General features: G+C 41.4%; 1 protein-coding gene across 50 annotated transcripts in view; it reads right to left on the bottom strand.

The window, feature by feature from the left end:
- Positions 1–25,261, bottom strand: part of ABI3BP (ABI family member 3 binding protein) — a 238,310-nt gene that overhangs the window by 171,343 nt on the left and 41,706 nt on the right. For all 50 annotated transcript variants that reach the window (XM_070582016.1, XM_070582022.1, XM_070582021.1 and 47 more), the window contains exon 2: positions 115–294. In XM_070582016.1, coding sequence (XP_070438117.1) covers positions 115–294 — 180 coding nt within the window. The remainder of the gene's footprint in view (positions 1–114; positions 295–25,261) is intronic.

Below are 25,261 nucleotides of genomic sequence, written 5' to 3'. Positions count from 1 at the left end.
TTCTGTCCTGCTGAGGATGTAGAAGAAATGGTGCTTGGCTTCAAGATTCCCAACTCATGTAACACCAATTACCTGTTACCTCTTCTTCCCCCGCCCGAGACCCAAGCATCTTACCCACTACGGCCTCAGTGTGTCTCCCTTCCGCGGGAAGAGGGAAGTACTGGTTTGGTGACAAGTTGCTGCCATAACCCAGGAGGAAGCCTTCCAGTTTTACGTTAGGATTTGGACGCAGGAACTTCAAGAAGATGGAGTCACTTGTGGTATTGATGTGGACTTTCAGGTTTGGCTTTTTACCTAAAGGTGGAAATGAAAAAACAGATGGCTGTTACTTCACTCTTTAGCAGAGCAGGACAAGTCTGGCACAAAGGTTGGTTGCTAGAGGCGTTGTTACTGGAGAGCATGCTACCCACTTAGCTACTCAACATCACAACACAGCCACCCAAACAGCTAAAATACAGCTAATTTTGAGATCAAAGATAGCAGACTTCATAACATATATATAGTCTAGAATATCAAGTACAGTTTTAGGGTTTAATATATGCTAGTTTATTATTGAGCAGCTGGATGGGATTTGAAGCTCCTTTGGCTGGCCACAATTGGTCAGAACCTTCATTTTATACATACCATCTGGGAATGGTGAAAGGGTCTGACATTTCCTACTGGTAATTTGAATAACTGTCCTTTGAAACCCACAGCCTCTTCCATACTGCTCTCCAGCTGCACCCCCAGGACTTAGTGGTTAATAGAGTTGGAAAGGGAGGAGAGTGGAGGGTTTTGGCTGAAGGGTAACTGAGATGGTAGAACTGGGAATGCTGACAGAGGAGAAGGGTTGAGGAGGAAGATGATTAGTTCCATTTGGAACTTGCTGGGCCAGAGAGACAGCTACGTGGAGGTGCCCAATGGTAAGTTGAATATTCAGTGTGATGCCCAGAAATGGGGTACAGATCCATCTGGGGGTCATTAGTTTGTAAATGATCATTGCATGAACTTTTCCAGGGGGACTGTGCAGAGTGAGGAGAGAAATCCTAATTAAATTTTCAAGGCTTTTTTTTTTAAACTATGCAGGCAACAGGGCAGATAATCACACTAACAAAGGGCCTTGACCAAGCAGTGAGCTAACAACATTGTCTTTTGTCTTCAGAGCCAAAATGAGCTGAGTTCAAACCCCAGCTCTGCTACATATTAGTGTGGCCTCTGGCTACTCACTGACTGTGTTTGAGCTTTGTCTCCTGATTTGTAAATTATGGATAATGGATAACAATGTTTACTTCGACAGGTTGCTTACAAAGATTAGTGCAAATGACACCCCCTTATTGCTGGCACATGGTAATTGCTCAGTGACTGGTTGGTTACTTAATCAGGTCCCTCCGTAACACTTTAGCCACAATTCACAAATCCAAAAAAGGTTCACAAGGTTCTTGTAAGTTCACACCAAACTAATTTGGTAAGAAAATCTGATCTTAACTGCTATGAGGCCACTTAGCCTTTCTTTTTGTCCAAGCCAGTTTTTCTCTTCTTAGTTCTGTGCCTAGATTAACACGAGAGCTACCCCACCTGCTCAATAGAATAGAACAAAGATAAATCAAGCACATGTCCTGCTATTTTAGAAGGTTATCTGTTCTCACAATATTTCATCTCATTGAATAGTCAGAGTGTTTATTCACGACTCTAATTGTCGGAGTATTAATGTGTTAAATTAAGGAGTGCTGATCAAGATCCTTCAGAAGAGGTTACTTAATACATGCTCTAGGCATCCTAGTACATTTCTAAAATCCAAAGATTTTCTGAATTTTAAAACATTTCTGGTCCCAAGCGTTCTAGATAAGAGATTGTGGACCTCAATTATTTTCTTTCTTTATTCCACAGGGATTTCATATTTTTCAACTATTTTACCTATTGGGATGACTGAATTTACTAATTCACATTCTATTTCTCACTAATCAAGGACGTATGTATACACCAGTCAATACCTCTGAACAGCATGGGCCTCCCAAAGTCATCACATTACATTTGTACTCTCCCAGGCAAAATCAGCCCGGACCGCCTCAGTGCCCCTACATAAAAGGGTTCTATTAGGCTTTCAAAAGAATGAAAACAGTCCCTTCTCGGACACCAGGTTGTGGGAACCACTCTTTTACCTCAGCAGCCAATACTCCTATTCCTGGGGATATGCATAGTACGTCATAATTCTCAAGAATTTGAAGAAATTTTTATGAACTTGATTCTCAGATTTCTAGTCCTATGCTTGTGGCAAAATTGAAACCCAGAGACACTGGGTGGCTTATCCAAAGTCCGAGGGAGACTCATGCAGCCCAGCTCACCTCGTCCGGTGCTCTCAGAGCACAAACAGCTAAAGTGAAGGCAGCCACTCCTCTGCCACTCTGCAAATTAAGTGCAGGGTCAAACTGGGTCTCAGTAGGCTGGATCTTCTGCTCTCGTTTTTACTGAGAGCTTTGTCGTTACCCAATAGAGTAAGGAGTGGCCGACACCCAGACCATAACGCTCAAGTTGATGCTAACTGCTGATGTTTTGTCCTTACTTCATTAGATTTTGAGGAGGTGATTTATACTTCATCTATAACACAGAATTTGTCCAAGCCAACTTTTCCCTTCTTAGTTCCGTGCCTAGATTAACCCTAGGGTTACCTCACCCTGCTCAATAGAATAGAACAAAGATAAATCAAGCACATATTCCACTATCTTAGAAGGTTATCTGTTCTCACAATAAATCAAAACACAGCGGGCCTGTTTCCAACACCTTGCTGGGGAGAAGACATTAAGGAACCTTTGTGAGCTTGGGCTGCACGCATGTTTGACTAAGAGCCGAGAGTCACAGCATTATCACCTTAGGCCTTTGCTCATAGATTTTGTCCTGATGTGTCACCTTATTCCTCCATCACGTGGAAAGGATGGCTACATCAAGTGAGAAAAGGGAAGCCTGTAAACAATTACTGACCAACAAAAGCGGAAGTGAGATCACTTCCTCTGCATGAGAATTTTTATGATTCTAGTTTTTCCCCCTTTTGCTAATAATTTATGTCAACAAATACATTAACATCATGTAACTTTTCAAATGAATTGGCATTTAGCTGCCCTACTTTCTCCAAAATTCCAATTTATACTGCACTCTAGAGGTTAACTTTAAAAAGTCCTAAAAAAAGAAATGTACACAAACAAATCTTACCTCAAAACAGCATCACAAACTTAATACTATCATTACAGTTTCTTATTTGTAGCTAGAGACTCAAATCCCTTCATTATCTGGCCACACATTCCTTTTCTCATTGTTTCTCAATACGTCTCATTTCCTTTTGGCCAGTGTCATCTTCTCACGTTCAGTAAGGGACACTAGGCCCTGACCCTACTCTTATGCTCACGTTGTCACCTGTATGGATCCCCTCTAGCGTTGATTTGCCTTCTCTACACCCCTCTTTTCTCACTCAATTATTACCCCATTGACCGTTTCAGTGCTCAGCAAAAAGGTTAAGCAATTTTTGCCCTTTCAGTCTGAATAAGTTTGTCAAGTGGACTTTCAAATGAATGTTTGGACTAGTATTCAATATTATACTCTTGGACAATTTCCCCAGTATTTTAGGGTATAACTCTGCACATCCTATAATAACTTTTAATCTTTGATGAACTTGTCTTCACTCTGAGTCATTCTGGTTTAATGATTTGGAACACTGGTCACATCGTGCCAGTTATCTTTCAGCAGTTAGGGTGAAGACCTCTCGTGAATGATGTAAAGTAGAGATAATAGAAAAATAACGCAGCACAATACAAGCTAACTGGGAAAACATTTATAAGTAAAATGGCATATAAGTCACCGAGAAAGCCCACGAGTACAGAGAAAAAAGAGTACTGGAAGAGCATTTTATTGTATCTTCTGTGAGAAATGAAGCATATGCCTCTCAAGAGTGAGAGAAAATAGTGTGAACATTTCGGGAAAACCACACTAGTACGGCGGAGAAAAGATCGCATAATGACAAAGTGGAACCTCAGATCCATTTGCAACACCCTGGGGTATCTCTAAACATTTCAAAGGGTGTTTTTAAATTCTAAAAATTAAAAAAAAAAAGATTTTCAAAACAAAATTAGAATTAATCCCCTTTTAAATTTTAAAAGTAAATCCATGCCCTGTAGCGTTAAAAACAGTGAAGAAGGTAGTGAGTTTAGGAAATCAGACAAAAGGTTGAGCACTCTAAGTTCATAGAGCTCTCTGGATCAACCAGAGGTCGCCATTGCTGTAGGCACAGGTGCTGAGCAAACAAAGCTAAAGTTGATCCCAGGATTCTGAGTGGCTGTGGTCAGTTTCAATAAAGCTCTGCAAAGAAACTTAGCCCAGCAGCATGGTACTTAGTTAAACCAGCTAAATCACCACAGACATCCAGTCACGGATCTGAGAACGAGTTACCGTCACAAACACTGAGTAGGAGGAATTCTTTCACGTCTAACCTCTCTCAAGGTTATCTTACACTTTCCAAAATATTTCAGAATGTGGTCTAAAGTATGGTATGAAGTTGGTCACGTTGATTAAATTACTTCAGGAGAAACACTGAAAAATACTAAAGCTCTCTTCTAAAAGTAAAAAATATCTCAGCATAGCAGCAATGATTAGCTTATATGCTCTCAATGTTATAAGACACTAAGAAATTGGAAATATTCTAAATAGCAAGTTTGAGAATAAACCAGATCAGCATTAATTTCCATAAGAAATTAAGTGAAAAAATAGCCATCATACTGATGTCAATAAAATAACGGCTCAATTGTTTCAGGATTGAAAGAATAAACCCCATAGTATGTTCCTCTTTTTGCACACATTCCATTCCTGCCAACCAGTCTTCCAGAAATGGAAGACTCTCCCTCTGGTGAAGGTCATTCAAGCACCTTACCATTATGGCCCTGGTGAAAGCAGTTTGAGTAGTGCCTAATATTATTATTCACCATTCAAGAAATGGTACATGTTTAAAATCCACAAATCCTTTCCAGACATTATTATGCTCCAAAACCTGACAATTCTAAGTTTCAAATGTATTCTATATTCTTGTTAAACAGTGGATTGCAAGTGGGAAACATTCCAATGCTGTTATGGTCACAGCAGCTTATTAAGGTGCTGTCAGGATGCCACATCTCAAGTTTACGAATTAAGCAGTTACTATCTGACAACACATTCAAAAGATTCCAGAAAGTCATAGTCGATGGCATAGATTATGTTTAATTGAACTGTAATGCTAAGTTACACAAACCATCGTTCCACCATAGGACCTGGCAATAATTTAACATTTAATTCTTACGGAGTCAAAAAGGATCACGTAACAGAGGCATGGTGCTCAAAGGACTCTCTGTGTCCTGGGACCATGATCCAAAGAAGGCGGTAGAAGGAAAAAGAAATCCATGTGGGATTTCATTAATTTTCCTGTGACAGCCACAGGGTGAGGGGAGTGGCCACAGGCAATCAGACAAGTATCTTCAGTTGTTTCTGATCCCTAACTAGAAATGTGCAGTCTGCAGTCTCTAGTCTGGCTTTTTCTTACCCATGACAGCAAAGCAATAACCTAAAGACAGGGATACGACTGGAAATTTTCCATAGCAAAAAGAAATGGCAGTTTCAGTTAAATATTTTAAGGAGGATGAAGATTAAATGTTGCTATTAATTAAATAATATTAGACATCATAAAAACTACTTGCTGTAATGGCAAGATCCTCGAATAACCTTCCATTAGCGGTCTGTGCAAGGTGGTTGTGGAGGTAAAGAAAGTGGTGACCCATTCTGCAGTGACGTGGTGGCGTGCCAGACAACGCACAGAGGAGGAATTAAATTGCTTTGGTGGCAGTAGTGGTGTTATAGAATTATAATTAAACGCACTCACAGAATAACTACTCCAAATCCTGTTTAAATTTCAAGTTAGTATATTTCAACTATCAATCCCATATATCTCATCGTATCCTGGCTCTCTGGATCTCCAGATTGGAATTCTTTCTCAAAACCTCACAGATTCTCTCTCACTGTCTTCCCAACTCTTTGGGAACGGAGTTCCCAAAAAACATTCTGAGAGCTTGCAGAGAGCTCAGCAAACATGTGGCAGCTCTACCACGTGTCGTTTAGAAACAAGGATGCCGCTGACCCTCGCGGTGTGCCACAGTGAAAGTCATGCATTGCAAAATGCTAAATGGCAGCTTTCAACCCATCTTTTATTTATGGCTCTATACAGCAGCAGCATTCCCAAAGACCATGCGAAATAATTGCTGCTGTGAATATGGGCGATTTGATACGGGTACCCGACTTGAAAGTCTCTAACCCCTTCCCACAGGCCTCGAGCTGCTCCTGCCCACCCTGCCCTCTCCTTCATGCTTTGATTGCTCCTTTCCCCGCCTTCTGATCCTGCTGTCACTGGTCATGAGGGACACGGCGGGTGGGGCACCTGGCCGTGGTAAGGAGGATAGCCGCTCAGCTGTAAACACTTTGGACATTGTGCTCCCTAATTTACAAATGAAATTACTTCACCAAATATGCACAACTCAGACGATGACCAGGGCTCTAAAGAGGAACAAGGGAGGAGAGATTCTGGGCGTCAGGAAATGGTGAATTAAGGCACACAGCTTTAGAGGAGAACGGAAAGCATCCCTACTTGTGTTTTTTTTTAACACAAATCTGAAAACATTAAGAAAAAGATCCTGATTAAAATAAGATCTATATAAAGATTTTTATAAATTTAAAGAAAAATGGCATTTAAAAAAAGTACAGGAAAAAAATTTGGTAAAATTCCCATAAACCGCATGCCAGAGTCAGGGAGTGGGGGCCTTTGAAGAACCTCAGAACTCGACTTTACTCCCGTGTGATCAAGGTTAGTGAGAAGCTCCAAGTACAGCGTCCACGAGCTCTGTTCTGGCACATGTGGGACAGCACGTGCCCGCTCCGGGGCCTCGCGCTGAGTCCATCGGCTGGAGGACGTGTTCCTGCAGGCAGCAGGTGCTCAGCGTCCAAAAGTCCCAGCTCACCTAGAGAGCACCCCTCATTAAGCTACACCCAAACAATTTCCACAGAGCTATAGCCCCCAGGAGTCAACTAGTTAACTTTTTGTTAGGACGTTATGGTCACCACATACCTAGGGGATGTTTGCTATTGAATTTTGCCATTTTGCCAAAAACCTGAGGGGGTGGCATAGTGGTTAAGTCTGGTGTGCTCCGCTATGGCAGCCTGGGTTCATGGATTTGGATCCTGGGCACAGACCTATACCATTTCAGCCTTGCTGTGGCAGCATGCCACATACAAAATAGAAGTTTGGCACAGATGTTAGCTCAGGGCTAATCTTCCTCAAGCCAAAAAAAAGAGGAAGATTGGCAACAGATGTTAGCTCAGAGTGAATCTTCCTCACCAAAAAAAAAACAATCTGAAGGGGAAAATGTTTTTTCCTAATGGGGCACTTTATGTCTGTTTGCCCAGCTGTCTCTATAAGTGACTTCCATGTCAGCTAGAGCAACCACAGTTTCCACCTTGGTCAGAATTCCCAGTGACTTGATTCCTCAGCCAATACTTCACTGTCTTGTGACTTTGGAAGACCGACTGAGACAGACTGAACCTGCCAATGTTGACATTGCAGCACCACTTGGCAAGGCTAAAAGTTTCACCAAAGGAGCAGTAACTTCATTACTTACTTTGCAACCCAAGTAGCAGGCAGCCAGGAAAATTACTTTTCATAGACTGCCTTCTGAGTCAACAGCCTGTCATTCTTCAGGAAAAGTCTCATCCTGAGACATACACAGTTGTCACTTGCACACACTCCTTTGATCCAATTCTCTTAAAATTGCCCTTTAAAGTCTGGAGCATGTTGGAGAGGGGCAACCGTATGCAATCAACAACCATAGCTTTGCTGTAGCAATAGAAGGAAAGGGGGGCAGAGACGTGGTTAACTTCAAACAAGAACAAAATCTCTATTTGCTTTGGGGAATATGTATTTTTACTCATCTGCTTTTCATTTTATCCATCCATTCACTGTTAGGTACTAGGCATTAGTGATACTAATTCAAACATGATCTACCTGATCACAAAGAGGTGAGTAAGCCAAGTATCTCAGTGCGGCATGATTAGCACAATTAGTACAACACGGCTCTGGGAGAGGCGCTCTCAGTCTGACGGGAGAGGTGCACGGAAAGGAGGTACCAAGAAAGTGTGTGGTTTTGTTAAACTAGTCGCAAGAGTGGTTTTATTCCACGAGGATATGCCACCTGCAGGTAGGGCAGTGGATCTCAAGGTCTATTTTGTAATACTTTTTCTGTCTTGCTTTAGAAAATGGTGTATTCTTGGTAATTATTATTATTTTTTAATATATGTAAAGCAAAACAAGAACTTGCACAGCCTAAGGGATTTAACAAAACTCATTTTCCTTCCTTTTGTTCTTTTTCTGCTTGATTTTCATGAAAATCCGGGAGTTCACTTGCCTGCATTCTCTTGCAATTTAAAGTGAGTGATGGCAATGGGCGCTCCTGGTGGAAGCTGGGAGAGGCTCCACGCAGGTTTGGTAGAGAGGGGCCCCCAATTTCAGCATCAGGATCACCAGGAACTGGTGCAAGTTCTCAGGCCCCACTCTGGACCTCCGAGTCAGACACTCTGGGGTGGGGGCAGCAATCTGTGTTTAACCAGCAGTTTGGGAAATTCTGATGCATACTCAAGTGTGGGAACCATTAGTGCATCAAAAACAAAACTAATGGGCCCAGAGTCTTTTGGAAGAGATTTACAGGTATGCAATACCATATGGAGATAAAAGGACCTCACCCACAACTGTGTTAAATTTCCTATCATGAGAATTTTACATATATTTTGGTCTGCGAACAAACTCTGAATTAGGGTTTTCTAGAATTATGATTTCTGGAGACACATAAGATAAAATGTTTTAAAATGTTTGGATAATTTCTCTGACTTGTAGCATTAGTTGTGTGTCTAAATCTAACCAATCTATTTAGAGACTTAGAAGTAAGACAAGTTAACATTTTATTATAGGAAAATTCCACACATGCGGAAAAGTTGAAAGAATTGTGCAGTGCACGTCCGTAGAGTCACCACCAAGAGTCAGGGATTAAGATCATACTATACTTGTTCTGTCATGTCTTTATCCGTCTCTCTCCCTCTGCCCACCCATCAATCCATCTTATTTTTAAATGAATTTCAAAGTAAGTTGCATTTCAGCATTCTTCCCTCCTAAACACTTCAGCATGCGTATCATTAGAGTTTAATATGTATTTATATTTTTCTTTTGAGACAATATTTACATGTAATGAACAACATAAATTCTAAGTATACATTGCTGATTTTTTCCAAATGCCATGTATCTACATAACCCAAACCTCTATCAGGATTTAGAATATGCGCTTCAAGCTGGAAAGGTCCCCAGGCCCCTTCTCAGTCCATTGCCACCCTGTCCTCCCAGAAACAGCTGCCGTTCTGATTTTACTGCTCTAGGTTAGTCTTGGCTGTTCTGGACTTCAATTAAATGGAACCGCACACTGTGCACTCTTTCATAAGGCTTCTCGCACTCGACAGAACTTTGGAGGTTGATCAGTTTTGCTGCAGGCATCAGGTCTCAAAAAACAGAAAAGCTGTTATTCTGATTAATATCACTCTATTGGGTCAATATTCCAAAAGGACCAATACTCCTTTTTCTTTTATTCTCTCAGTAATTCTAATTTGGGCACATAGTAAATTCCACTGACCAAGTAGAAGTCAAATTTAATCAAAGTGCTTCTTTAGAGCACAAAGCAGAAAATGCACAACTTCCACCAGCGCTGTAAGGAATCCTGCACATTCAAGATTAAATATCTCCGTTGTGAAAATGTTGCCCCGGGGAGCAGCATAGAAATCCTCCTGGTAAAAATGAAAATTTCGTTATCCTATTAAAAAAACTGTCAAACAGTAAGAAAACTTTCTTAAATAAATCTGGCGTTTATTTACTTATTTATTGTGCGAAGTCTCACAAATAAAAACATGAGATGGAGCTGCAACAGATGGTTTCATCCGTCATCATTCTTTGGACATTTGGAATCTTCATGAATTGTTTGTGCTTTGTTCAGTTAATAAATACCCAGCGCTGATGGTATACAGCTGCTTAATTTGTGATTTCACAGCATCAAAAGCCCGCCATGGGCTAGAGGAAAGTGACTCTGCCATCATGAGCATGGGATCAAGTGGCCTCCTGTCCAAGGTGGAGTGGGCCCCGAGCAGGACATCCCACTTTAATACGTCGTAGAAGAAACAGAGAGGGTTCTGCCATCAGCTTTGCCTTTCTCTGTCTTTGACTGAGGTCACCTGTCCTCTGTAAGGCTCATTTTTCTCCTTTGTAGAATGAACAGAGACTCCCAAATCTGTTCTCACTATCATATTCAAGGACACATCTTATACCCCATCTAGAGAAATACTATCTTCCTATTAAAATGCAGGAAAAGAAATCAGAAAATGAATTTGTTTATAGAAACCCTATCCTAATCATTTCCAGATAATATTTATTTTTTGCAGGACTCCAAAATTATACCCCAAATATGAAAAAGAACAAATATTTTCAGAGGCATATGGAAAGCATATGTGACTGTCGTACATAATTTTTAACAGCTTTCATGAGATATAATCACACACTGCAAAATTCACCCATTGTAATTGTACACTTCAATAATTTTTAGCCTGCTTCTGGACTTCACTAAATCTACCCCATTCCAGTTCAAGAGTATTTCCATTGCTCTGAAACATCCCCCGTACCCATTTGTAGTCATTCCTCCTCCACCTCCTAGGTTCAGGCAACCACCGGTCTGCTGTCTGCTCTTCTGGTAATTTAATACAAATGGACTCAGCAACAGAGTCTTTTGTGTCTGGCTTCTTTCACTTAGCATCACGTTCATGAGATTCATCCATCCATGTTCTAGCACGGGTTAATTCTTTTTGATTGCCGGATAGCATTTCTTTTTAGGGATCACATTTTGTTTATCCATTTCCCCAGCTGGTGGGTTTTTGCTTTGTTTCCTGTTATTATTAATAATGCTACAAGTCTTCGTGTGGACATATATTTTTATTTTTCTTGGGTAAATATGTAGGTGTAAAATAGCTGGGTAATATGGTGACTTTATTTTTAACTTTTTAGGAAACTACCTAACTTTCCCATTTTTATATTAGTTTTTAAGATTATGAATATCACTCTTGCTTGAGAACAACACCAAATTGTGAACATCCAGAAAATGAGCTATGTGGTTTTATCATGACCACTAAATATATGTTACATAACAAAATTAATGATTTTAAACCCTGGGATTTGTTGTCTTTAGTCATTAGTAAGGACAAGACCACTTATCTTGTTACAATAATTATTTTAAAATATAGTAATTCTAATTTATCCAGAATGCAAGAAATAAGCTTCCTGCCAAATAGTACAATGATCATTGACAGTCTTAGCAATGACTATGATGCAGGATAAATTACTGAGTTGTCTTCTCAATCTCCAGTCATTTCAGTTTTAACAATACTTTAGCCTATACTAATTAAGTGAATATTTGTTCACCAGAGAATTTAGCCACTTCTGGAGAGATCAATTTTATTGTTATTTATACCTAAAATTAAAGTGAAATTTGATATAAACTTTGACTTTGTGAACCAAATGCCTTAGTCGGGGTCTTCTGACTATGTAAATAACTAGCTATCTAGAGTTACTGGAATTTATTGCTATTTTGATAATATTTGTCAATTTCTTTTTCAATGAATTAAAATTCAAACAGAATTAAAACATTACGAATACCTAAAATGTTTTTGAATATTAATAAAATGTTGACATGTCTGATGATGCACATATCTCAAATGTAAATATCTCACTATCAACTTCTCTGATGGTTTCTGATTAATGTCCCACTTGAACTTTCCTAGGTGAGGAAAAGAAGGCCAAAATGGCTTGGTACCATTGCCTGCTGGTCTGACATTACTAAAATCTCCCAGCCTTCATGGTGGACGTGACTCAAGCTTAAGACGAGTTACTTAGAATTTTATAACATTTATCAAACCTTAGCAAAATCTAACTGAATGAATTATTTGGGGGAGAAAGTCTTCTTCACTTAAAATTGCAGAAATAAGAAGGAAGGCTTCCTCATAACTCTTCTTTATGTGACAAAGTTGGTTTCTTTTTTCCTGTTCTTGTACTTAGAATTTAGGAGCTGTCATAAATTGTCCCCACTCCCTTCCAAATTCTAAACTAGGAAATGAAGAAATAAGATTTCCCTTTGAGTATTCCAAGTACTATTCATGGGAAATCGTCCCCTAGACACTGAAAATGTGAATAATTCAATTCCCACTGGTCACACCATTCCACAGAGTGGGATGAATCAATTTAAGTTGTAAGGGAAGCAGAGGGAAGAGAGGCCAGGAGATGTAAGCAAGGACCACCGTAACTTGACATTGAGAAAGTAAACTGTTAGGAAATGGAAGCTATGAGGCTGAGAAACAAGATAAAGAATATAGGACAAGGCAGCTTATTGGTAGCAGGAAATAGATGCACAGAAAATGAGAGTGAAGATCCAAGGTCCCACTGCGGAGGTGCCAGAACTTCCAGAGCTCCACAACTGCTGTGACCTGAGGAGGTGACGAGTCTACAGGATGGGTAAGAGTTAGCCAGCCAGGGAGTCAGGGTGCATATGGGGTGAGGACAGAGGGCAGGAACAGCATTCTCAGGCAGCTGGAAGAGTGTGAGCAGAGGCACTGAGGGAAGGAGTGACTGGTTCCATTTAGAGACCCTAAAGAAGGTCAGTGTGGCTGGGATGTCACGGGACAAGGGGTGCACAATAAAGGTCAGAGGACAGAAAGATTTATCATATTAAGAGCAAACCTACATTATTTTCCCCCACTAAACTACACATACACACACATTTCTGAGAAATGAATAATACAAAATTTAAATCTTATACAGTTTGAAAACATACCCACATGGCAGAAATCTTGCCTCACATGTGCTTAGTAACAAGCAACTCAAGTAAAATCCTCAGAGCAAGATCTGATTTGAGTAGGAAAAAATACGCTGTTTTTTAGCTAAAAAAAAATCGTAGATATGTTATAAATAGATCACAGTGTGAATTCAATTCTATCAATGTAGGTCCTTCCTACAAGCATCAGATGTGTTATCAATTGTTATTGCAACCAACTTAGCCAGCTTCATTTGTGAAACAAGGAAATAAAGACCTACTTCTCTTAAAAAACAAAAAATCAATTGTTATTAATTCTATTCTCTAGCCAAAAGCTAAATGAAAATAAAAGCAATTGGCTCTAATTGACTGTGTTAGCAAGGACAGCCTGCAAATTATGCTGCTTACAATTTACCGTACAGTAGCCCCCCCCACTTATCTACGGGGGGATGTTCCAAGACCCCCAGTGGATGCCTGACGCCATGGATGGTACCAAACCCTATAAATACTATTTTTTTCCTATACATACAGACCTATAGTAAAGTTTAATTTATTAATTAGGCACAGAAAGAGATTAATAACAATAATAATAAAATAGAACAATTTTAACAATATACTGTAGTAAGAATTACTGTAGATCTTAGCAACCTCAGCATACAATTTTTTCTTTCCTTATTAAGCGAAGAACTTATACCTTTTCACTAGAAGGAAGCACTTTACGGCTTCTCTTTGGTGCATCCAAATTGCCAGAATCCCTACTCTTTTGCTTTGGGGCCATTATGAAGTGCAATAAGGGTGACTTGAACATAAGCGCTGCAATACCACAATAGTCAATCTGATAACCAAGAGGCTACTAAGTGACTCGAGGGGTGGCATCTATAGGGCTGGACTAAGGGATGATTCATGTCCCAGGTGAGACAGAGCAGGTGGAGGTGGGGGTGGGGGAGGTTTCACCATGCTACTCAGAACAGCGCCTGAAATTGAAAACTTACGTAAAGGGGGGACTACTGTAATTCTGTCTTCTCCACATTTCTCCTTTGTTGCATTGTCCATCCCAGGCTGGTAGCACATTTCCTGTTCCTCTTCGTAGCACATTTCATCTCCCTTTCCAGCCCACCCCACTACTAATGCTCGCACTGACTGTTCAACTTAACTATACAAATAATACTCATTTATTTTAATGAAAAATTTAAAGAGTTGCAAAAGAGATAAAATTTGTTTTAAAAATTATCCATTATCTAATAGGCAGAGAGGTTTTCTGTAAAGAATTTTTATATGTCCTTCCAGACGTTTTTTCCTGGGTATGATACGTACGACAGTTTACAAAAATAGGATTCAATTCTAAGTGCCGTTTTATAATCTGCACTCTCTTCAACACGAATAAACCTCCATATCCTCGTTTTTAATGACTGCACTATGTGTTAATTAACTCACAGGGATCTTTCTTTGACAGCAGGTAAACTGCCCCCATGTCACCTCAGTGAGTTAGCAGAGCTGAACAATCATCTCAATAATTTCACAAGTGAATTTATTTTGGTAAAATTTGGGATTCATTTTAGAAATGAGGACTTGGTCTTATAAAGTTTGTGTAATTAGTTTGAGCCTAGTTTGTCATCACATTTGAGATCCGTCAGTGAATCCTTATGGCAACTGGATGAACTCATTGTATTGTTCACGAGATTCTTGCTAAGCTTTTTGGCTACAGGGGTGCTAACACTTCCATGTCCTTGAGCAGTGCTGCTTTAGGGAGGGGGCACCGCACGGCGGGAAGACACGGGGTTTGGAGACAGGAAACCTGTGTTCAAGCCCAAAGATAAACTCACAATTGTCCTTCTTATTTGAATAAGTAACTTGATGTCTGAATGTCACGTTCTCCCCTGGAAAATAGGATTAATCATACACAGCTACCCTCTCAGAGTTGCTGGCAGCGTTAAGTGAAATCGCTTACGAGCAGCAGTTTCTAAGCCGTACAACTCAGTGATGGGTGTTATTGATGTGACCTTATTCATGGGTTCTTTTCAGCTTGTGTCCTTCGAATTTTTAAAGTTCATTGCATTTCAACCAAATATTATATGTGATTGAGAGTTACACAAGGACACTGTCCCTGGCACAGAGAGAATATTCAATAAGTATTTTTTGAATGAATGAACAAGCATATACACACATACACGAATGTACACATATACACAGGTACAACACTCTTCTTAAATGAGAACTGTTGTGCTTGATAGGAATTAACGCTAAGATAAATAGATGAGTCTCCTCAAAGAAAATGTATTATATTGGAGGGCATAGACTTGTAAGAGTTATTACTCAATAAATAAATAAATAAATTTTGAATAAAGGAATAAGCTGCAAGCTGAGCTCATTCAGAAGAACACTGACTAATTAGAGACGGGCGGGTCAGGAATGATGTCAGAAGAAGTGGCATCTGAGCTGGATCTTGAATGTCAAGGACTTGTCTAGAGAACAGGAGGAAGGGAATTGCAGGCTGAGGAGAAGTAAACATGAGTGTTTGGGTGTTGATGTCTGTGATGATCCGGCTACAAGACATGGTAAGGCACGTGCTATCAAAATCTCCTGTTGTTCCAAGCAGTCTTTCCATCCACTCTCTAATTTAAAATTAATATAAGATCATAAAAATTTGATTCCATTTCATAACATTTCCACATGGAAATCTTTCTTCTGAGTGGGGAGTTATTTTTAAGGTGTCCAAATGTCAAAAATTACATGTACTTAATTTCTGTGTTGTGCATCCTCTTCCAGGAATCTCATACTAGTCATTCACAGCAACATGACATCCAGGTTCGTGGAGGTGGGACAGCACGGCCAGGGACCAGGACACTAAGCCCTGCATACTAAATTCCACCCACTGAGAATGAAGAGATGTACTCAGTCCTCTCGAATGAGCAATGGCGGACTAATTCTAAACACTTACCTGCTGTAACAACTGTTCATGGGAGAGCAACTAAAATCTATTATTTCCCACACTAGCATCAGAAAAATTTCAGTGGTTTTAAAGATTCTAGAAATGTCTGAGACAAGTCTAGTGCAGATTGGAGAATTCCGTGTTTCAGACCTTTAAGTTCCCATTCTCCATGATTTCTCTATAGCATTTAATAACCTTGACCGCTTTAATGTATATGCTTTCACATGTGCACCCACGGGGGCATGCACTATCCACCCCCGTGCCCACCTTGGTTTACTCTGTGACCCAATGGTGTCTTAGATCTCATTTTTCTTTTTTCGCTTTTTTTTTTTTTTTAGATTGGCACCTAGGCTAACAACTGTTGCCAATCTTCCTTTTTTTTTTTTAAGGATTGGCACCCGGGCTAACAACTGTTGCCAATCTTTTTTTTTTCCTGCTATATTCCACCCCCCACCCCCCACCCCCCCCCCCCGCCCCAGTACATAGTTGTATATCTTACCTGCAGGTCCTTCTAGTTGTGGGATGTGGGACGCCACCTCGATGTGGCCTGATGAGTGGTGCCATGTCCGCGCCCAGGATCTGAACCCTGGGCCGCCGCAGCGGAGCGCGCGAACTTAACCACTCGGCCACGGAGCCGGCCCCCAGATCTCGATTTTTCTAAGAACACTTCTCTCTCTCACCTTTCTTCCTCTTCTGGCCTTCGTAGCTTGGCAGTTCATTAAGGTTCGGTCTTTCGCGCCTTCAGAGAACTCCTTTACACTTAAGGCTTCGACAATAACTTAGCTGCTAACTACTCAGTAACTTGGCTTACTCTAAAATCTGCACCTCTAGTTCTGAATACTCACTCGACTCCAGCCCTCCAGACTTCTCAAACCACTGATACCATCACTGATGACGTCAAAACCCAACCATCACAATCTTCCTCAAACACCAATTTACTTCTCTGCCTTCCCTAATTCCCTTCTTCCGCCACAGGCCTCGCTCGGCACCTGAGCCACCCTGCAGATTCGCCTTTCACACCTCACTATAAAACTGGCACCAAACGTGGAGAAATCCAAACACGAAGATGCCTGTGACTTTGCTTTACTCTCAGCCTGGGGCCCTGGAGCAGTGCTCCTCTTCTGAAAAGCTCACCTGGTGAACCAAGCGACTTCCCTCTCCCCCTCCTCCCGCCTTAATCTTGCCCACTTCACTGCTGGCCGTTTCAGAACCTGGTAATTTTATTACACCTGAAGAGACTCTTAAGGACAAACCACATATAGATTACGGCTTGATATCCTTTAAATCACTTGAAATCACGTAAATGAACGGATGTTTCCAGTGATTCCTCGTTCTCCCTCTTTCCTAGCCCTTTTCAACAAGATCACTGCTTCCTATTTCTAATTCACCCCATTTGTAAACTGTTGAATAAAATCCCAGGTCTTCCTATTGACGTTTTGGTCTCTGAAGGGAAAAGGCATTTTTATCTCTGTCTACAAATGAATCCCTTAAGTTTGGGTCAGGAATGAGGGATACCGAGCTCTAAGTGTTAGCGCTAACGGAAGATACAGGCGACAGCCAGGGAGTTACGTTCGCAGAGGAAGTAGAGGAGTTTTTAAGGCATGGAGGAAGACCTTTTGGAACTCTTGCCAGAGGAGGCAATGCTATGTTTGCCCTTGAGGAGGTTACCAGACAGTTGGAGAGACTATTGCTATACAAAGCAGTGTTTGCGTTTATTGAATTTGGAGGGGGTAGAGATTACTCTCCAGGGAAAGGTATGTGGGGGAGGCGGGACCTCAGCTGAGCCTTGAAAATAAGAGACAGATGAAAGCAGGACTTGGAAGGAAAGGACTAGCTGGAAAATGGTAGATGCAGAAACCCATGTTGAACTACAAACCCTGCACGTTGTTACAGAAAGCAAAGTGGCCTGTTGGGTTGAAATGTGAGGATCACGTTCATAGTTACTTGATATCTCAGAGTTGGAAGAGACTTGAAAGTAACCATGTCAATTCTCTCTCATAATGACACTAGACAGATACACTGGAGCCAGACTGTGGATTAGCTCTTAGGATGCTGAGAGAAACTTCCTCCCTCCTAAACACTAGTTCGTCTAACAAAGGCCCAGACACAGCAATCCTAGGCCCTGCATTTCTGGTTTTCATCAGAATATTTTCCTCTCAAACACAGGATTGAGGGATATACATGAGATATTTGCCTTTTAGAAATAGTTCATTGGACATTTGAAAGACTTACTGTTATTTTCTAATGTAGCATAATAAACCAAAACTTGGAATCAGCAACACAAACAGGAAGCATTAACTTCAGGCCAAAAAGGCAACAACTCTGATTTCTTGGCAAAATTATAAAAAGGCTGAAGAGGGCTGGGAATCATGAAATCTTGGAATTGCCCTTTGGATAGAATTTCACTGGCTAGCCATTAGTCACGGAATCACTTCTAATCAGTTTAAGGATCGTTTTCACTTTCGTGCTCTCCCCAAACTCCCTTCACTGTATTTATTTTTAGAATGGCCATTCCCTTGGGAGCCTCTCTTCATTTCTTATTCCTTTCCTCTGTCCTTCACTGTTAGAATTTAAGTATGAATTATGCTATGAAATAGACAAAGTAGCGACAAACTGACTATCAAAGGCAATCACGGGTTATTTACAATATAAGTGCTAGCCTCCCCCTTCAAAAACATTTGGTATGAGACAAAACAAGACCCAAACAGTCCCACGCGCCTTTACGCTGCACGGAGATGGCCTTGCTGGATAACGTGCACGAGATAATCTTAGCATGAGTTTTATCCAGTGGGAGCAAAACTAATCTGCACTCGTTCTCAAGGAATGGTGAACCCTCCACCTCCATAATTCTGGGTCCCAATCAGATTGCCACAGAAATCATCATATAAATCCACAAGACACAAAAGCACACACAGAAATGCCTATCAGTGGCTCTCATTATCAGAAAGGGCAGGTTTCCACCAAGCCGGGGGCAAAAGTAAAACGTGTTTGTAACTCCTTTCTGTTTTAAACTTTTTTTTTTTTTTTTTTTACGGAATCATACAGCTCTGCTGGCAAGGGATGCGGCAGGTAAACCAGGCGGTCTCTCCCACATCAACTCAGCAAAGGCTCTCTATGACCTCGCAGAGAGCAATCAACACACACGCCATCAGGGGGAAAGCAGGGGTGGTTCTGATGTGGAGAATCTCTGCTGCATATTTCTAGCTCAGAGGGCTTGCTGTCTGCCCAGGAAAACAACAGATTCGGCCCAGGAAAAAACAACGTCCTATCCCCGATGAAAGTGCCAGCACTACACTCAGTGCATGTCAGCCGAGTGTCACACAGCACCATCTGAGCCGGGCAGGCGCAGACAGGCCCTAGAGGCGCCCCTTCCTTGGCAATGAGTGAACTTCTAAAGCACAAAGATGAACTTTACTGTCACAAATGACTATGCTGGTCTAGTTTCCCTTTGCAACTGTGTGACCTCCCCCACCCACTCATAAATGATATTGGAAGATTTTCCATTACATTTAGCAACTTATTGGGACCAGTATTAGATGTATGAACTATGTCTTTCTGTTCCACATAAGATTTTAAGTTAGACTGTTCTCTGCTTAAATCCTCATTATTTTCATAATTTTAAAATATTTTCCACTTCAAAGATGATTTCTAGTTAGAATTATATAATAACAACAATAAGTAATAATAGTGACAATACACATGGAATCTTTTGCATCTATTGACAAATCCATAGGAGTGGTAGAATTTTTTTCTTAAAAAATCGTTATAGAAACTCAACCAGTCATTTATTCATGTATTTAACAAATATTTACTGAGAGTTTAGGACATGCCAAGCTCTCTTCTATGAGCTGAGAACATGGCCATGAACAAAATTTTTAAAAGCCATGTTTCTGTTGAGCTTACATTCTAGAGAGAAGAAAGAAACAATAAGTAAGACATATGGTGTGTCAGCTGACGGGGCAGATGCCACTGCTGTGTCTTGATATCTGATTCTCCTCTTATTCTGAGCACGTGAAAGAAGTGTATCTTTCCATCTTCTTGAAATTAATTATGACCGTGTAATTAATTCTCACCAAAAGAAAAGAGGGGCATATGCCACCTGTAGGCCAACGCATTACATTGTGGGTGCAAGCCTCTCCTGCTCTGTTCCTCCTTTCCCTGCAGGAACGGAAGTTGTTGAGGCATTCTCTAGCCTAACTTGACTGTACAGATGGTGGTTACATACTGTGAAGGAAAGTAAAAGCAGGGAAGCAGTTGGGAAGGTTAAGGATAGGGAGGGGGTACAATCTTAGACACAGAGGACAGAGAAGGCTTTGCTTTGGGATAAAGACCTCGAGAAAGGGAGGAGGCAGGTCAGATACCCAGGGAAGAACATTACAGGCTGAAGGGACAGCAAGTGCCAAGGTCCAGAGTAAGGAACATGTCTGGAGTCTGGCTGTGGGAGGATGAGCAAGAGGGAAACGTCAGAGGTGGAGCCGGGGGTGACTGGGTCACATGGACAGGGCTTCTAGGGAGGACTGGGTCCTTTATGCTGAGCTGGGGGCTGTTGGAGGGTTTTGAGCAGAGGGGTGATAAGATTTGATTTATGGTTTAACAGGATGACCGTGTTACATGGAGAATATTCTGAAAGGCAAAAGCGAGGAGGCCAGTTAGGGCTCTAGGGATAATCCAAGTGAGAGATGATGGTGGTTTGAGTCAGGATGGGGGAGAATGTGAGTGAGAAGAGAAACATAAAAATTCTAGATAAAATTTGAAAGTAAAGCTGGAAATATTTGCTGATGAATCAAATGTAAGATTTGTGAGACAAAAAGGAATTCCAATGTCTCCACTTTTTTCCACCTGAGTAAATGGAAAGATGGAGCTGTCTTCAACTGAGTCAGGAAAGACTGTAGGATAAGTAAGTTTAGCGTAGAAGATATTCAGGAGCGAAGTTTTGGACATGCTAAAACCCAAGTGTCTACTGGAAAGTCAAGGGGGGATGTTGAGTAGGGACTTGGATAAATGGTCTGAAGTTGAGGGGCATGGTCAGGGCTGAAGAAGGAAATTGTCAACGTGTCAGTGTTTAGATGGTATTTAAAGTAGACTAGATGAGATCACAAATGGAGTGAGAGGAGGGGGGGGAGAGGAGATCCAAGGACTCAGTCCAGGGACACTCCAGTTTAAGAGACTGGTGATATGAGGATGAGTCAGCAAAGGAGACTGGGCAGCAGCCAGTGAGAAAGGAGGACAACCAGACACAGGAGTGAGCTGAAGCCCAGAGATGTTAAGTTACTTGCCAAGGGAGAGTCAAATCCTAACTGTGGTGCTCGCTCCACTGCTCCCAGCTCATCTCACGGTGCAGGGAGATGGTGCTGGGACTCGGCATCACTGCAGATTGTTATTTGTGGGATCTCTCAAAAAGTAGTCCAAATTGAGAAACATGCAGCTGAGACCACACACAATAAATTGACTAAGAATGAAACAGAGAAAAAGGAGAGATTATGTGAGTGACAGAGAGACAAAGCAACGGTTGGAATGAGCATTTTCTTTGCAGCCTCACTCCATTAGAGAGAATTTACTTTGAGGATATACTTCACCAGAAGGACAAGCAACACAGTTTTTATCCAGGATAACTCAGCCGTATGACAAATATCCTGTAGCGTACTATGTTGGGGAAACCAATGAAAGGAATACGCATCCCTGTAGTTTTAAAACAGGAATATAGTGTGAAAGTGTTCCGAAACTTCTATAAAACACTGAACTTCTGATTTCCACTTAGGATGTAGAAAGGTGTAAAAAGATCACTCCCACCCTACAATAACCAAAAAAGAACCCCCAAATAATCTTCAAGTTTGCAGGTTTTCTTAAACTAATCAAAAAGCCGAGATTGCAGGGAAACCTAAAATCTGAGAAAAGACAAGCACATCCAAGGAGAGATGGCACAGAAGCTAGTCAGAATTTGGTTGAAAATTTTAATGAGTTCCTAAAGGCCGGGTACGGACTATCATGAGAATATAAAACCCCTGGGAGCCACAGACACAAGGAAAATTTGCACCCACCTGCTGATTCTTCTCCAAGAACCTCAAGGGGCTTACAGGAAGACTGGAAGCAGCGAGAGAGTCCCGAGAATGCCTCCTTGTGGTGCCGGCCCGGGGAAACCACTGCCACTGTGGGAAAGTCATAAAGCACCCCCAGATCCTGCTCTCCTGTCTTTCCTTTGGAACACAAGCCCAACTTCACAGGGAACAGGACAACCTTCATACCCTAGAGCACAGGTAAAGAGCCGCTGCAGCTGGGAGAAGGGACAAGAACACATGCTTTATCCTGCGGGGAGGGCAGGTTCACCTCGTAGTCCCAGACCATTAGAGATTTCCACTGGGGGTGCGGCAGGATCACTGAGCAGACCCCACTCCTAATACCCAGGGCCAGATGCGTTCCCAAGACTGAGTCTGAGTCAGAACCACAGAGGGAACCCTCCCAAACCCCCTAACAACGGGCTAACAAGCACCAAATAAATAACAACAGTTTGATGCTAAGGGAGCATTAAGAGCATAGAGAGAAACCTTCTCTGAGGGTCAGGCTCAAAGGGAAGACATTGAGAAATACCCTCCAATAAATCATTTCTGACTTTACAAGGTAATACTAGAGGAATTTGAAGGCTGTGGTACCCTGGGGTAACCATGGCATCAACAAAATACAAACCCAGCCCAACTCACAACCCGATTGTCTCAACCTAAAGGCCTAACAAAGGAAAATGCATGCTAACTTTTAGGCATAAAAAATATATTTTCCTCAGTCTCTATCATTCAACAAAGATGTTAGGTTTAAAATAAAGAGCTGTGAGATGTACAAAGAAGAAAAAACAACACACTGTCAGGAGACAAAGCAATCTACAGAATCAGACTTGATGTGGCACAGATGCTGGAATTATTAGATGGAAAACGTTTAAGCCTCTTTTGGAAAAAGTATATAGTATAGATGATCAGATGAAAATTTCAGAAGAGAGAAGAAAAGTGTAAGAATGAATCATATTGAAATGTCAGAAATGAAAAACACGGTAATAGAGAAACAAAAGGGAGCAACATTTCAGTCCACTCAAAGGCAGGCTTAATTAACAGCAAGACTCGGCAAAGTCAGCTCTAGCGCCAACAATTCAACGTAATAAGGAAGCAAAGAAGGAATCATCTAGAGCCCAGTCTCAGGCACTGAAAGTCTCTACTCAGTGAAATATACCTCATCACACTTGAATTTCCAATTTTGAATCACAGAGTCAATCTTAGAGATAGAAGTTATCTGTGTTAACAGCAAATAGAAGATAAGTAAGGCCTGGTCTCTCCCAGGGCTCAGGTATAAGTCACACACGTTAGGATAGTTCATGTAGGATGGGGTGAGGTTGGCAGCAATGTGCACTATTCAAGAGACAGAGGAGAGATGGTAGCATGAGAAGGGTGTTTTCATACAACAGTAAGCCTAGTGGACGGCACAACAGGGTGAGCATAAACGTGAAGAGAGGGAGAAAACTTAGGTTCATTCACAATTACTGATACGGCCTGGTCGTGGACCCAGATCCAGATATTATTACCACTATTATGATGCGACAGGTCAAACTCTCCTTATGCAAAATTTTAAGTGTTTACAAACTAAGAACTGTCTCTTTAGGACATTCTCACATAAATAAGCCTTAAAATTCCCATCAATAAATCTATTCTACCTCCAGAATCACTAATTCAAGAATCTCAGACTGTAATCACACCCTCTTCTCCTTGCTTATTGAACTCCTTCCACTACGGCCATTCTTAGACATCAGTGGAAAATTCTTTCACGGACTCCTTTACTTTCTCCCAAACTAGCAGCCTCTCCCATAGTGCATCAGTAGATTCCCATGATTGCATTAATAATCTTGCCAAATCCCGAATCTTTTTTTCCCCACCACATCCTTATGGTGATATCTCAACCCTGGATGAACCTGTCAATCTGCTTTCATGGCACCTGCCTCCAAGTAGCAAACTCTGCTAGAGATCATCACCCCGCAGGGTAGATGGCATCACTGTGCATTCAGAGTCACTGATCTCAAGTGAGTTCTCATTCCTCTGGCCATGCTATTTTCCCCTTCTCCTTGATGACTTGTCGAGCTTTCAGCACTTTCCTCCAGCCTCTGTCTCCTCACTCAGCAGATCGTCTCTTCACAGGAAAATTGAAACCACTAGACAGGAACAACCTCAAACTCCTGCTTCTGAACCTACAAACATGCTACATGGGAATCCATCCCCTTTCTTCTTCTGCATAACAGGAATGGTCTTTCCCCTTATCTAAAGATAATTCTTCTACCTATACTCTGCATCTTATCCATTCTCCCTTTTGTCAGGGCAATTACACTATTCAATCTATTTCTTTCAACTCGCTCTTTACCTTTGACAGATAAAATACACAAATCTCTCTCATCTTAAAAACAACAGCAACTTACAGTTTCCTGTTTCCTAAGCAAGGAGCTTACAAGTCAGCACTCTTTCTAACAACAAGTAAAAAGTTGACCAGACTGAGAAATTGACAACTCTTCTTGGCTCCATAAGAGGGGAAGATACAGGGCAAACAGATGCCCCCAAGATTCGAGAGACAGACAGGCGCATACAGGCAGCCACGGCTCACTGGAGCAGAGTCTTGGGAGCCAGAACTGCTGCAGGACCAATGTTGCACTTGAGAAATTGCTGGAGGCTCTGTGTGGACAACTCTGAGAGTTAAAAACTCCAGGGGGACCCCACAATTCTGTGAGGTTTACCTTCAGGAGCTCAACCAGGTTCTAATAGGAAATAGGGGAGAAAAATCCCCTCATGCATCAGGCAGGGGGAGGGGACAAGGAACAGTTTTGAAATACCTCAAAGCACTCTGCTCTTTTTAATAAGGCCTGCTCTCGGGGGAAACTAGTTAACCATGAGCCTAACCAGTATTATCAGAGACTAATTGACCTGGAGAAGGAAAATGCACAACTTCAATCTACTCCAGCAGTCCTGCCCCACCTAAGGGGAGAGAAAATCTTAGAAACACTTATGAAGTTCACAGTCCAGAGGCACAGGCTCACTGGAACACTAATCCTAGTCGTCATAGGACCGTAGCATACTTCATCCCCCACAGGTCACCACCACATCACTAAAGGCCTATTTACAGCAGTTCCTTTTACCTGGTGTATCACGTCAGGCAACCAAGAAAAAAAGCACGTGGAATACTAAAAAGAAAAAGAACCCACACAATTTGAAGAGACAGAGCAAGCATCAGAAACAAACATGGCAGGGACATTAGAACTATCAGAATGAGAATTTAAAGCAACTATGACTAACATGCTAAGGGCTCTAATGGATAAAGCGTGCAAAAACAGATGGGCAATGTAAAGAGACAGATGGAAATCCTAGGAGAGAACCAAGAAGAAATGCTAGAGATT

The sequence above is a fragment of the Equus przewalskii genome, chromosome 18 (genome assembly GCF_037783145.1).
Source record: "Equus przewalskii isolate Varuska chromosome 18, EquPr2, whole genome shotgun sequence".
Classification (NCBI taxonomy): Eukaryota; Metazoa; Chordata; class Mammalia; order Perissodactyla; family Equidae; genus Equus; species Equus przewalskii.
Note: the sequence above shows the minus strand (reverse complement) of the source record. Positions and strands in the feature narration are given on the sequence as shown.